This window comes from Convolutriloba macropyga, unplaced genomic scaffold, assembly GCF_964194025.1.
Source record: "Convolutriloba macropyga unplaced genomic scaffold, txConMacr16.3 SCAFFOLD_6009, whole genome shotgun sequence".
Taxonomy (NCBI): domain Eukaryota; kingdom Metazoa; phylum Xenacoelomorpha; order Acoela; family Convolutidae; genus Convolutriloba; species Convolutriloba macropyga.
This window is the reverse complement of record NW_027452426.1, coordinates 1-14,180: the sequence shown is the minus strand read 5'-3', so window position 1 is coordinate 14,180 and position 14,180 is coordinate 1. Positions and strand designations below refer to the sequence as shown.

The 14,180-nt window shown below is 55.7% G+C and overlaps 3 protein-coding genes and 1 long non-coding RNA gene across 4 annotated transcripts; 3 read left to right on the top strand and 1 right to left on the bottom strand.

Moving 5' to 3' along the window:
* Positions 1–3,029: 3,029 nt before the first annotated feature.
* Positions 3,030–4,537, top strand: LOC142357474 (uncharacterized). Its single transcript, XM_075409084.1, has 4 exons — positions 3,030–3,366; positions 3,581–3,634; positions 3,816–3,965; positions 4,111–4,537. The coding sequence occupies exons 1-4, from the start codon at positions 3,120–3,122 to the stop codon at positions 4,275–4,277; spliced, it is 618 nt and encodes a 205-aa protein (XP_075265199.1). The 5' UTR covers positions 3,030–3,119; the 3' UTR covers positions 4,278–4,537.
* A 4,434-nt stretch (positions 4,538–8,971) lies between these two features.
* LOC142357472 (oxaloacetate decarboxylase, mitochondrial-like) lies at positions 8,972–11,040 on the top strand. The gene is made up of 6 exons (XM_075409083.1): positions 8,972–9,175; positions 9,340–9,547; positions 10,092–10,296; positions 10,404–10,494; positions 10,592–10,688; positions 10,898–11,040. The coding sequence occupies exons 1-6, from the start codon at positions 9,098–9,100 to the stop codon at positions 11,038–11,040; spliced, it is 822 nt and encodes a 273-aa protein (XP_075265198.1). The 5' UTR covers positions 8,972–9,097.
* Positions 11,041–11,385: 345 nt separating this feature from the next.
* LOC142357475 (uncharacterized) lies at positions 11,386–12,282 on the bottom strand. The gene has a single exon (XM_075409085.1). It carries the CDS (start codon positions 12,280–12,282, stop codon positions 11,386–11,388), a length of 897 nt encoding a protein of 298 aa, XP_075265200.1.
* Positions 12,283–13,534: 1,252 nt separating this feature from the next.
* LOC142357473 (uncharacterized) lies at positions 13,535–14,146 on the top strand. The gene is made up of 3 exons (XR_012761614.1): positions 13,535–13,661; positions 13,867–13,997; positions 14,107–14,146. It is a non-coding gene; the product is annotated as an uncharacterized LOC142357473 (long non-coding RNA).
* Positions 14,147–14,180: the final 34 nt, after the last annotated feature.

The window sequence follows — 14,180 nt, the reverse complement described above, 5'->3', positions numbered from 1 at the left end:
CCGTCTGCAAGCGGCCATCCATCCTAGGCCAAGGGGTGGGGTTCAAGCAAGGAGCTGCATGATGGACTCGAGCTCCTTCGCCTTCTTTGCGGCCACGCCCGGCCGGAACTTGGCGAGCTGATCGATGAGCGCCTGGATGGTTTCAGCGCACGAGCGCAGGTTCATGCCCCCCGGCACCATGCCAGAGCGCCCGTGCCGGTCCATCTTCGTCCTGCCCTTGGTGAAGACGATGGAGGTGGGCTGCTTGGTGGTGCTGTACTTGCTGATGGCCTCCAGCAGGGAGGCCTTGAGCTTGGCCAGGGCCGCCGCCTTGGCATCCAGCCACTGGAGAGTTTCCAGCGACGCAGAGCTGAGGTTGACCATCCTGCCGAGGATTTTTCAACCGGCCGCCGACGTGCAGGTCCCAGGCCTGCACCGGCATCCCAAAGGCAGCGGTCACAGAGGGGACCCGCGTGATGCGGATCGACTGCCCTCCGTCGCTGTGGTGCCCCTCGTCCAACACCACCTCGAACTGGTTGCTCCTGATCTCCAGCTTGATGGTCATGTACCGCCGCCTCAGGCCTCCCCCTGCCACGCTGTTGCTGTCTACCCTCAGCGTCAGGTCCGTGTCCTCGGCGTCTTCGTCCCACCAAGACTCAAACGTCAGCACCTTGAGGTCCTTGAGAGCCGCCTCGCGCTTCTCCAGCGTGGTCGTCTCAAAGCGGAAGCCCTCGTACTTTGGTCGCTTCCCCTCCGGCAGCTCAGGGATCATCTCGTCCTCAGGGGGAGGCGACTGGGATGACGACCCAGCGCTGAAGTCAAAGTAAACTGCGCTCCCATCCTCCCCGGAGAACGTCATCCAGGTCTGCTTCATGTTCCCCGCAGGCATTCCTCGCTTGCGGGCTGAGTGCACCATCTCCAGGTACTGCTTGTCCATGGGGTGCCGCCGGCTGGACTTCCCGGTCCTGAAAGTTCAGCCACAGAAAGACAGCCGTGTGGGCCAGCTACTACAGTACTGGCACACCTGCCAAGGCTGCAGAGAACAGGAAGTTCTGCCACTGTATGTGCTGGCGCAGACGTGAGGGGGGCAGGGGGTCATGGCGGCAAAGACAGCATTTGCCAGCAGAGCCTTGCTCCATCGCCCCGAATCCTAATTTATCCGTCGCCCTTTTCCTCTCGTCTCTCGCCGACGGCTCGTCCTCCCGCTCGCCTTCCTTCCCCTTCGTACCTAGCTCCCCCCCTCCCCCCCCCCCCCCCCCCACCCCTTCCCCTTCCCGACTTCACAGCCATTGGCCGCCTCCTCTAGCCCGCCTGTCGAGGCCCCCGGGATTGACCGCCGAACAGCGGAATGACATGAGATGGCTTACGAGCAGGACAGGGGTTCAAGGAACGGTCGAGGGGAGTGCTACCATGTATGTGGGGAAAATGGCGGGCAGTCAGCGGACCTGGGATTGTGAAAGTATGGGTTGCCGTTCTCATCTTCCATCTCCTCCCACGGCTCAGGCACCGGCGCTTCAGCGGCTGCTCGAGCAAAGGGGAGCAGCCAGAACTCGTCCTTCGCCAGATTAATGCCTAGATACTTTGCCATCGCAGAGACCTCCTCTGCTGTCACCGCTAGCGCCGGCATTGTAGCTGTGTCCTACCTGAGGCTTGGGCACACTGGCTGCGGCAGGCCTCGGGTGTGGCGCTCAGTGCCTGGGCTAGGTAAGGATGGACAGCACCCGCCCTGGCTGGCGCAACTATTGGGCCGAGGGCCCCCGCTGGAATGGGCAGTCACCTCACAGGCGGCTGTAGCTCGTGATGCGTCAACGTTTACCAGAGGTTATCTGAAGTAGGTGCAAGGGAGAAAAGGGGGGGGGGGGGGGGGGGGGGGGGGCGAGGGACCAGCTGTACGTGTACGACTCTTGGCTCGACAGACCACCGGAGAACGCCGCGGGGCAGTGCGGCGCGGCAGGCAGAGAGAGGAACGTTGGCTTCCTCAGTCCCACTTTCACTTCTCCAATCACTTGTATTGATGAACACCAGCGGAGACTTTCACGGAGACGGGGGGCTGGACGGATGCTTGGGCTGGGCGGCATGTCTGCCCACACATGCCTGCTTTCGGATACTTACGAGTACTAGTACGAGGACGTACGTAGCCCGTAGGAACTAGGCTACGTACCCCCCCTGAGGTTACCCCGGCCCAGGTTGAAAAATGACCCGCGGTAACACAGGGTATCTCCTAGGTACCCCGGCCAGGGCATTTGGAATTTGGATGACCCAGGTTAACATGGGTCAACAGCTTGTGACATAAACAGTGTGACGTACTTTCACAGACCACAGTTCACACACATAGCCCGTGTTTTTTTTTAAAAAACTATCATGGGTCAAATCCCGTACGACCTATCACTGGGCAATGTTGGCAGTGTTGGGCAATTGGCAATTTAACACTGGGGAATTGAGTTTTATCCCGTTGTTTATTATTTTTTAAAAACCCCTGCCCCACTCTTTCGAGCCGAGATTCGAGTCTCGAAGACCAGGCCCCGCTGCGCACAGTACTACTAGGCTAGTAGGGTAGGTACATCCTTTTACTCTACTAGATTGTGCTCGTACGTCGTACCAGGAGTCGTATCTAGCTCCTGAGATACGTACATGCAGGAGACACATGCTGCAGAAGTCTGGCCGCGTCATGGAGGTTCCGGCCGATCTTGTTCCGATATGCTGGTCAAGCCTTGACCGAGGATGAGCAAAGTTAAAATTCGGGTATCTCGGAGATCTCGGAGATATCATATTATATAATAATAAATAAGAGCAGTAGGTAGGGGGTGAAAAAAAAAGAGCAGTAGGTAGGGTACCCGGTACTTTCGCGACTCGCGTACCTAACATATCGCTAAATTTTCTGGCACTCACCCGTGCCAGCCTGACAACAGCGCTCTGCAGCTCCGTGACACTTCATACACAGGCTGTACCCTGTCTATCAACATGCATATGTTTTCAAGTCTAGCGCGTAGGGGATATTGAACAGTACAACGACACAACGACAAGGATCGATAGATCAACGTCGCCGCTGAAGTAGGGACACGCGATCCCAACAGTGATCAAAACCGCGAGTCACTCCGACAATCCTACCTCTCTTGTAATCAACACTCTCACTGAGTATCATGAGTGCATCAATGGCTTTTCGTGCTGCCGGCGCTGTCCGTATTCCTACCGCTGCCGGCAGGCCGGCCGCTTGCCGCCCCTCTGCCAGCTCGATCCGGGCTGCCTCGGCGCTCCGCAGCTCAGGCGCTGCATCCCTTGTCGGATCCAGCGTCACCCGCCCCGCACAGAGAGTCGCTCCAGCCTCTGCCCCCAGCCGCCGGGCTACAGTCCAGGTGGAGGCCAAGTGCCCTATCCCACCCAAGTCACGTAAGCCCCTTTCCTCTTGTCGAATGTTTCCTCCACTGACACCTGTACCTCTGCGACTAACCGTAAGTCAAAACCTTCGTCAGCAGCTTCCGGAACATGTGTGGCGGTTGGCCGAGCCTACCCGATCACCGAGTCGGCGACATATGCTACCATAACTTTCGATTGCAACTGAAACCTTGTATTCCTTTTGTGACGCACTATATACATTATACAGTGTGCTACGCTCTCTCAGCCGCCTGGCTCGCGATGGGAGTAAGCAGCATCTTTGGTACGGAGTGCTCGTCACGACACCTTCTGACGCTCGCTTGACTTGTCCTGACTCACGAACATCTGGCCGTCGCTTGAGTGGTCTTGATTGAAACATGGACGCTGGACATAGCTTGGCACCACCGCCATTATCAAGACCACGGTATGTCGTATCGCTAACAGCAAGCTTTTGATTGTTGCAGGTCTGACCACCATTGACATGTTTTACAAGGCCGCCTCCTCACCTGCTGTTGACGTCATGTACAAGCACATTGGAACCTGCATGATTGCCATGGCCGGAGCTATGTGTGGAGAGGCACATCAGCACAGCGCCCCAACTGCTGCTGGCATCGGTGAGCTCTTGTCAGTCACACAAATACTGATGCTACTCGATAACTCCGAATCCTGAGCATATGTTGGTGTTACACATCAAATGCACTGCATTTTGTGACAGTAATTCTGGGTGCTGACAACAGTATCTGTGCCGCCCTCTTGCAGTCTTTGCGGTTGTCTCCTGTGCCATCGTGGCCTACACCAGCCGCGCCTACATGACACCTGCCGGCTTTGCTGCTGTTCTGACATTTGACATCGTCACTGCTGTTGTCTTCCTGTGGAAGAAGTATGCTGAGAAGAGCCAGGCTAAGCTCTCCATGCCCTCCCTGTGAGGTGGTAGCTGTGGGCTAGAACACTGACAGCAGCTAACCAAGACATGTTGTGTCGAGGGGATCCACGAAACTCCGGGAGACTCTGACTCTGGCTGCTGGCTCGTGTCTCACCCAGAGCCCGTGGCGATGAACTTGGTGGTTGGGCTAAAATAGCACAATGGTAATGGTTGATCACTCATGCCACTAGGTATCTGTCACTTGACAGAGATGTTCAGCACTCTCTAGGCGACACACTATCTAACACTTTGTAAAGAAGATGACTCGTGAGCTATGAACTCCGCATCTAGAGCCAGGTACCCTAGCGGTACATCAAGCTTTTGATCTTTGATGCGGAGGACCAATGTTGGTGTGAAACGCGTTCGGTCCCCCAAAAAATCTTCTACACTCTGCCCTTTGCCTCGTCCTTGACCTCCCACTCTCCCCACTCCCTATCTATGTGCCTCTCTACATGTGTATAAGAGTATCCTTTTACATGCCAGAATTTTACTACTATGAGTACTGGTTCTGCTGGTGGCCTACTGGCTACCTGCGTTCAATATCTGGCACGATTTCCCCCTCCCAGCACTATCAATGCCTTTCCATCAAACTGAGGGGCATGCGATTCAGAAACCATGCTCTCAGAAAGGCACACGGACAGAGCAGGGCGTGAAGAGAGACGACACAGTACAGACAGACAGACAGACACACAGACAGACAGACACTGGACAGAGGGGCAGACTGAAAGAGACAGAGAGATAAGAGACAGACAGACGGACATGTAGAGGCTGGGAGCGGGCCGGAATGCAGCGGCACAGGTTGTAGTAGGAGCACAGGCCAGAGAGAAACAGAGAGAGAGAGAGAGAGAGAGAGAGAGAGAGAGATCGAAGTGGAGGCAGTGTGGAGGGCTGCAAGGGCATGCAGTGGGAGCGTGCCAGATCAGAGAGAGAGAGAGAGAGAGAGAGAGAGGCAAAGGCTGTGGGGAGGGCTGTAGGGACATGCAGTGGCAGGTCACAGAGAGATACGCGGACAGCGAAGGGCGTAAAGAGAGACGATACACAGGCAGAGACGAGACAGATAGACAAACACACACTAGACAGAGCGGCAGACGGACAGAGACTGACAGAGACAAGACAGACAGACAGCTAACGGCCTACAGAGGGAGGTGCAGTGAGGCAGGCTGCACTGGGAGCACAGGTCAGATAGATAGATAGACAGGGAGAGAGAGAGATCGAAAGGGAGGCGGTGGGGATGACTGCACATGGCATGCAGTGGGAGCACGCCAGGTCATATCAGAGAGAGGGGGGGGGGGGGGGGGGGAGGGGGGAGGGATGTAGAGGCAGGCAGTCGCAGGTCACAGAGAGACAGACAGACAGATAGACAGACACTAACATAGACAGATACACAGAAAAGGGCGTACAGAGAGACGACAGGGGGAACAGACTACATATATGTGAGTATATATATGTAGAGAGAGAGAGAGGAGGGAGGGAGGGAGGACAGACAGACAGACAGACAAACAGAAAGTTTACGTGACCTGCCACCCTAATGCACAGCCGTGGCACCGCGACGGCAGCAGGTTCAGGGATGCTTGTGGAGACCACAGGACTAGCATGGAGCGACTGTCTGGCACTGCTAAGGTTCGCTGCTAAGGTCTGGCGCTGCTAAGGTTAACATGCAGCGGTAATTTTTTCAAATTTCAACGTCTGCACAATGCTCGTACGACCGGTACCCTACGCGAGTAGCATGGTGGGCCATGCCATACTCGTACGGTACTATACTCGTACAGTGTACAATGTGAGGGGATGGTTACAGGGGGGGCGGGGCACAGCGGGGCACACTATACTCGTACAGTGTACAATTTACAACTATCGACGCCCGCGCACCCTCATAATAAGAAAGGGCAGTAGGGAGCGGACGAGTACGAGTGCGGATTTTTCGCGGCCCCGGGGCCAGCCTTGCTGTGGCCTTGCTCTGAAAAGTAATTTCTTATTTCAGTCATGCTCAGTGCGCGTACGTGGCACTACCAAATGCACCGGTCAGAGCGGACTACTTGAATCAGAGTAGAGCCTGGAGCCCTGGACCGCTCAACCGTATTCCGCCAGAGTGTTTCGCCGTATCTCCGATATGCTGCCATGTATGTCGGACCCAGACCTGCCTAGAGTAGGCCTACCATCTGTCGCTGTGAGAACGGAGGCTGCTTCTGCAGTACCGCGGCCACAAGGCCAACGCTCCAAGCGGTATGAAACAGTGCTGCACTACCCAGCTTCGGCTGAATACGATATCCAGCCCAGTCCATGCCAAGAATCACAGCCACATCACGCACTCAACATCAATAGCGTCAGGCGCAAACCCGACCTTGCAGCTCTTTGAAGGGTACTCGTGCTCTACCGCATCAGCAAACATGAATTGCTCCGCCCTTGTGACAGGCGCGACCTGCTTCAGCGGCCTGAGCGTCGCGCCACGTAGCCGAGGGACTGACAGGCCGCACAAGGCCTCCGCCCGCATCAATAAGGCCGCCGGCCTGAAGGTTGCCGCCGCCCCATGCAAGAGCCTGGGTCCTCGTCCGTTTGCTGGCCGCAGAAGCGTTCGTTGCCTCGCCCAAACCGCGCCTGCACCCAGCTCCACTTGCGAGGACTTGAAGTCTCAGCTCAAGACTGAGCTCGAAGGGGCACAGTCTCGACCAATTATCAACGAGTTGCTGCTCCAGCTCGAGGCAAAGAACCCGACACCCGCCCCTACCGACTCCCCTCTCCTCACAGGAAGTTGGAAGTTTGCATACAATGGAAGCATTGCCCCCGGATTGGTTCCCTCTCCCACACGCCCACTGGCCCTCGCCATGTATGCTGGTGGGTTTTCTCCAGGAAACTTCGGCCTTGCGGTACGACCCCTGCTCATGCTGATCACGCATGTTTTGATGTTTTGTGTTCCAAAACCCCTCTCTCCTCTATACTTGTCAATGCACATCACAGTCTGAGACCATTCGCCCTGTGATTTGTGGCGCATGCTATTCATAATCTGCAGATCGCCAGCATGCTCCCTGATGACATCGTGAAGACAGAGGACTTCACACTCGCTATCTCTGGAATGTCACCCTACCTGAGCACTGCTGCCATTAGGGTGAAGGCGCTGGGCAGGTATGCTGCATTCCATTTTGCTTTAACACTCTCTGCAGGTGTGCCGCATGAACGGAGCATCCCCTCACTGCCACTTGTCACCGTTCCTCAGGCAATTCTCCATCAAGGTGAAGTGCGAGCTTGTCGCGGAGTCCACAGTGCGATTGAGGGAGACCTACAAGTCTGTGGAGGTTTACGGAAGGCCGTCAGAAGTGGTGTGTGCTCGCCAGGGCCTTCCGAAGTAGTGCATTAACTTCCATGGCTTGGTCCTAAAGCACATCACATGCATATCCCCCAGTCTTGCTTCGTGATTTCTGAACATGTTCGTGTGTGTGCGTGTGTGTGCCTGCGATCTCAGCCTGCTTCACTGCAATACGAGCGGCTGATGTTTGTATCCTATCTGGATGATGATCTGATGGTGGCACGAGATGAGACTGGCACTGTAGACATCATGTTCAGGCTGACAGAGGAGGAGTCTGAGGAGCTAACTGAGAAGGAGAAGGACACCAGCACATTTGGCGACGACCCACTGACTAGTGCTGCCCAGTCTGTGGAGGGAATTGTCAGCGACGCAGCTGATGCGGCTTCAGGCGTCATCAGCCAGCTGGAAGATGCTGAGAAGGCTGTTGAATCTGAGATTGACGATGTAGTCAGTGATCTGACTGAAGCAGTCACAGGTGTGAGTGACAAGGTGTCCTCTGAGCTGACAGCTGCACAGGAGGCTGCCAAGGAGGAGGTTGAGGAGGTGGCTGAAACTGTCAGTGAAAAAGCACCTGAGGAGCCAGTGGCCGAGGAGTCCGCAGAATCGAAAACCGAGGAAGCTGATGACGAAGAACCACCAACGAAGAAGAAGGGAAAGAAGTCTAAGAAGTAGAATGTCGATGCATCCCAGTGTTGTTTTAGATAGGCCATTGCCTGACATAATCCGTATGTGTACCTGTGGGTACTTGCAAGCCATGTAGCATCTAGGCATTGCTGGATGCAGTGCAGTAGAGACCAATTTTAGTTTGTCCGGCAAGTTGGGCTGAGCTTCCGTGGCCACACGGTGTGCTGATCAGACTACTGTACCGTTACCCGGGGGTGGGTGGGAGGAAAAAAAAACCCTGACCCGAAGTGCGCGAATACTTTGTAGTTTGTTGCAGCGCCTGTGTCGCTGGCACCGGCCGCTCTCTCTAGAGTCTAGAGAGAGAGTCGTACTATACCGTGATCGCACTCGTACCTAGCGATATCTTCTGTCATGTCTGCTGCCGATGGCCCGCGTATGTTGGTACGAGTACCCTACCCTACCCTACCTAGCGATCTATTCCTCCGGCATGCAATGGCACAATAGGGTAGGGTAGGTAGGAATACGTAGCGGTACTCGTGTCTCGTAGGTAGGGTAGGTATAGTAGGAGTATCGACTGTCGACATAGTTCAGAAATCATATGCCAGGAAGAAGATCGCCGCACTCATCAGACTGACACAGGCTGGCGGAAGACGAGGGAGCAAAACAGACAAGAGACATTCCGACCAATTTACCGGATTGATTCGTAACGGACGAATGCCAGACGATTCGAGGTCCAAGCAACTTAGTTCTCTCTGGTGGTCGCATTGTGTTCTGGCAGAGTGCCGATTTCTTGGTCCCGGTTGTGGCTCTAGAGGCGCATTTCGCAGGTACTAATAAAGCCTGCAAGGGTATCGTTTCACATATACATTGCCTAGTGCCGCATTGCACCGCCACAAATTCCCATGGCGCACCTCGGCGCCCAACGACCTGGGAGGGCAGTGTCTCAGCCGAACCCAATTCAACGGCCATCACGGATTCAGGTCAGCCACGCACGAAGGGTTCAGACCGACAACGCTCTGTGTGCCCTCCACTGTTTCCTTTCTACCTACACCATGATTTCAACATGGTTGATGGGAATCTCGATATCAGTTATCACGAGCCCAAGCAGTGATTTTCTCCCCATGGTTCCCACTTTGGCTCGCAGTATTGCAGGTCACGAGGGGCATACACAAAAAGAGTAGCCGCTGCTGCTGCCATGAAACTGCCCTGGGAGACGCCACCGGACATTTATGGAATTGGCATGAACTATGCCTCACATGCCAAAGAGCTGGGGAGAGATCCCCCCTCGTCACCTCTCGTGTTCACCAAGTCGACCTCGTCTTTCTGCACTGGACCTTACATTGTTCTTCCTGGTGAGAAGTAGATCCAGAACCAAATGGCCGGACTTTCACTACCTTGGCTCACACTCATCGATGATGAGCACCACACGCACTGACTGACATGCACATCATCGTAGTTACAGTGACCCACCCGTGCAGGCACCGATTCCTTACTTTCCCCTGCCCACCTAATGCACCACCCATTCATGGACTGAATGTCCCCGTGGCCTCAGGGACCGTTGCAACTCCCCCGCTCCATTTCCCTCCTTTCATCCCTCAAATGCTCGCTTATTCCCTCCTTCGTATGAACCCGGCCCCCACTCAGGCCGTGAGAGCGATTGCACGTATGCACGAAGCCCCTGTCATCGTTGAAACCCACCTCGTTGCCAGGGCCCCACTGGCAATGCCGCACTATAGAGTGTGGTCAGATGGCCTGGGCCCTGAGAGACAAGCACAGGCCAGTGATGTGACCCCCAGTCTTCGCTCTCATGACCAGCAGGGGATCCAGCCCGTAACAGGCCGGCTTGTGAGGTGCAGGTTGTGCACCGTGGTGACGTGTGCTGTGTGGCTCATACAGATCCTGCCGTGGAGGGAAAAGTAGATTTTGAAGCGGAATTGGCTGTGGTGATTGGACCGAAGCCATGCTGGGAGGCCACCGAAGCAGATGCGATGGACTATGTGCTTGGCTACGCCATCGCAAACGATGTTTCTGGCCGGTTCTCTCAGTTTGAGGCACCTAACGGTGGACAGTGGTCTGTCTCCAAGGGGTTCGACACCTTTTGGTGAGATTGTCCACTGCTTCAGTGGACACTGTGCTGGCACGCCAATGTGTGGCCATCTCTCTTCCGGCAGTGTTTGCAGACACCTTACAGCGTGTCTCCTTTTGCAGCTCTGTGCAGGGAGAGATCACACCCGCCAGCGACATCGGTGACCCGCACAAGCTTGCCATCAAGACCATATTGAATGGCGAGATAGTTCAGGTTTGCCCGCGGGACCATGCATACCCAACACGGCTCAATTCAACTGTGCTGTCCCTCTGATGCTTCTGCCTTGTCGCTGTTGTGGATGAAACTGCAGGAGGGCAGCACTTCGGACATGATTTTTAGGATTCCACAGCTCATATCTTTTCTCAGCAAGCGGACGACCCTGCTGCCTGGCACGCTGATTCTCACAGGTGCTGGCCTGTGTTCCCCTCTGAGCTGCCTGTTGGGCGAGCCCCTGCCCTGGATTGCCGTGCCCACGTCAACGCTGCAAGAGAGAGAGAGAGAGAGAGAGAGAGAGAGAGAGAGATGCACCTGAGAATCAGCTGAGGTTGCCCATGTGATGGCAGAACACTGTGGCGACCTGACGCTTCTTGCCACCGGTTTGATCATGGCCATTCAGGAACTCCCCCTGGCCCTGGGCACTTCCAGTCACCTCCGCAGTATCTCAAGCCTGGCGATGTTCTCACCATGGAGATCACTGGCCTTGGAGCGCTTACCCAAGAAGTGATTGCCAATGATGACCTGAGACACTCGAAGCTGTGATATCCTGGACTTGGTTCATAGTCGGTGTGCTCTGCAACCCCACCCCTCGCATGTAAGATACTACAGATGTTGAGATAGGACGATTCAAGGGCTCATTTCCTCAGCCTCCACTGACAGTTCCGACAGCATCACCATGGCAGCACCTCAGCTGTGCCGTATTTCTGTGTTGATGGTGAGAGTTTCAGGGATGTGCGGTGCATTGGGGAGAAGAGCAAAATGTGCGGATGGCTGAAATGATTGTCGCCAACCGCATGGTGCAAAGGTCGTGCGGTCATGAGTCTGCCCGCGTTACACAATTGAGTTGGCTATGCGCCACACAGTGCCCCCCTGCTGCCCGCTGCTGGCTTAGTCATCCTCCTCCCGCACATCCTCCGTCTTACCTGACCTCAACTTGCCTACAACCACCTTTAAGATCAGAAACGTCCAGTATACGTGGAGTATCACAAGGACAATCAGCATTCCGTTGAACATGGTGTAGTGCGGCTCCTTGGGGACGTGAGGCATCTTGCTCGCCACCTCCGTCAGGACTTCATACAGTGTGCTGTTGATAATCCAGAAGGGGAAGTACACTAACCGCATGGCAATCCAAACCAGCAGGAATACCACAAACATGGCCGTGGATAGGGCCTCGTTGTTGGCGTAGTTGCCCAGCTTGGCAAACTCCAACCAGATGTCGCAGACGTCGTGCAGAAGCAGCACCATGGCCCCTACCCTCATGAAGTTGACATAGTGAGAGTACACTATAAGAAACAGCGTTACGATGTGGTGCGCCAGGTTCTCCACAAAGTCCTTCCGGCGCGTCTCCCACAGGAACAGGCTGGGGATTGAGTAGATGTAAAAGCCCATGGCGATGGAGTACTGCCACCGCAGCTTCCTGCTGGACGGGTGGTTGCAGGGGAAATGCGTGCAGCCTTCCCAGAAGTACTTCGTGTCCTGCAGCCAGGGGGAGTCCCAGGACACCCAGATCCCCACTAGAGTCATCATCCCAAAGGCAGTCATCTTCCAGCAGGACTCTGTCCACTTCGACATCCGCTTGGCGCTGTCCGAGCCCGGCACCAGAACGTCCTTCTTGCCGGCGAACATCACGCGCCGCCCGAGCGGCTCGTACAAGGCTTTGCTCAGGCAGTATCGGGCTACAGGGAAGGCTAGCGCCAGGAGAGCGCCATACTTGTAGTCCACCGAATACTCGGTGGCTGCCAGGCTCTGGTGATGGTTGGCTATGAGCCACCGCACGCCGTCCATAGTGTCTATCCGCCTTCAAGGCCAGCAGGCTGCGCGCGCCACCCCAACCTCACCGGAACTCAACGCTGTTGCCCCCAAAGCTGATAAAACTGGCGAAGAAGACGCTGAGCACCACACCACTCAATCATGCGCTGACGGGTGGAGTTGCACTGCTCGTGTGCTAAAATGAGTCGTTTGACCTGATCTAAACTGGCTGGCCGCCCGCTGTCAACGTTGACAGCTGTGTGCCGGCGCGCGGCTGTGGGTCGGTCTCCGGTCGACAATATTTCCTCTCGATCCGAGGGGAAGGGAGTGGGGGCTGTTCGAACCACGTTCGCTAGGCCGGCCGGGGTGAAAAATTAACACAATTTCGCTGATCCCTGTACAGTGTACGGGTGTTACTCTACTAGAGAGAGTACTCGTACTCAGTACTTGGTACTCTAGTGCTAGCTGGAGGAACCTGGTACTGTACTAGTACCGAGCTCGGTACTCGGTACTCGTACTTGGTACTCGTATACCCTAGGCCTACCTACCTGGGGTAGCCCTATCTTGGTAGGTACTGGGTACCTACCTAGCCCATATACACCGGTGTATCTCGTTATTATGTATCCTGTGGGCTGTACTCGTAGGGTTTCAATCCACCCGGCATCGGCCGGAAATCTATCGAGATGTCCCGGCCGGGCGGCAGGGGCCGGGGCCCGCCCTTGCTCGGCCCCGTGGCCCGTGATAAATACATTGAACATTCTACGAATATCGAGTACCATACCTAGCCAGTAGCCAGGTAGGTAGGGTAGGTAGGGTACGAGTACCTACTATCCTTACCTTTACCTACTGTAGACAGACGGTAATGTTTCTGATCTAGCTGTCCCGGCCTGATATAGCCGACAAGTGTGGCTCTACGAGTAGGTAGAGCTACCAGTACAGAGTATCCCTATCTAATCCAGGCCAGTACAGAGTATCCCTACTGTGCCCTATCCCTATCCAGGCCAGTACAGAGTATCCCTATCTATCGATCTATCTATCCAGGCCCGGCCCGACGGGAGCAGGTCCTGGCGCGGGCCGGGATACCCAACTGGACAGCGGCGGCTGCCTGGCCGTGGGTTGAAGATGTACGAGATACTATCCTTAGTCGGGGGTAGCGATATAAATTCTGCAATCGACGGTATGCCGCTGTAGTTGCTGCAAGCCCTTTCAGGTCGCTGCGGTTGGCTCGGGGTCTGTCTCCTAACTTTCTGCTCGACCAAACCCCACCGTGTCCGGTACAGATATCAGAGAAGTGTTCAGCTTTGCCATATGGGTTCTAAGGGCGCCGACGGGCGGCCGGCCGAAGACGGCGAAATCGACCACGTTCATATCTCGGGGCGAGCTGGCAACCAGCGAGGCTTGAAGGACGGCCGCAGGTGTGGAGTGTGGAACCCCAGTTCATATCAAACCTCGCGCATGATCTCAATACATGCCTTTCTGGTACTGCATCAGGCGATTTGATCCACCTGTGTCGCTCGCCGGTGCCCTGTCCCGCTACTTCCCTCCACCCCTCCTGTCCCTCCCCCACCTTATCCTTATCCTTTCCCTGCCCCCTCTCCTTGCCCATCTTGTGCCCAGCAGCCGGTCGCCTTCCCCCAGGAAACGAGGCCGTAGCTGGAGTCACAGCTCGGATGACAGCCGGCGCTATAGCTCAGATGGCCGCCGGCGACACAGCAGCAGCCGTAGCCGGAGTAGAAGCCGATACAGTAGAGGTGCCCACGACTGCGCTAAGTTATGATGTTGTGTCTTTGCTGGGTGTGCTTCCTTGCTCCCTGGAATTCTGCGGCTGTTCTTCTGACGGATGTGCTCCCCCACTGCCAGGCTCAGACGCAGGCAGGTCCCGAGCAACTCCCAGTAGAAGGTACCGTTTCCATGGTTGCACGCTGCAGGATGAG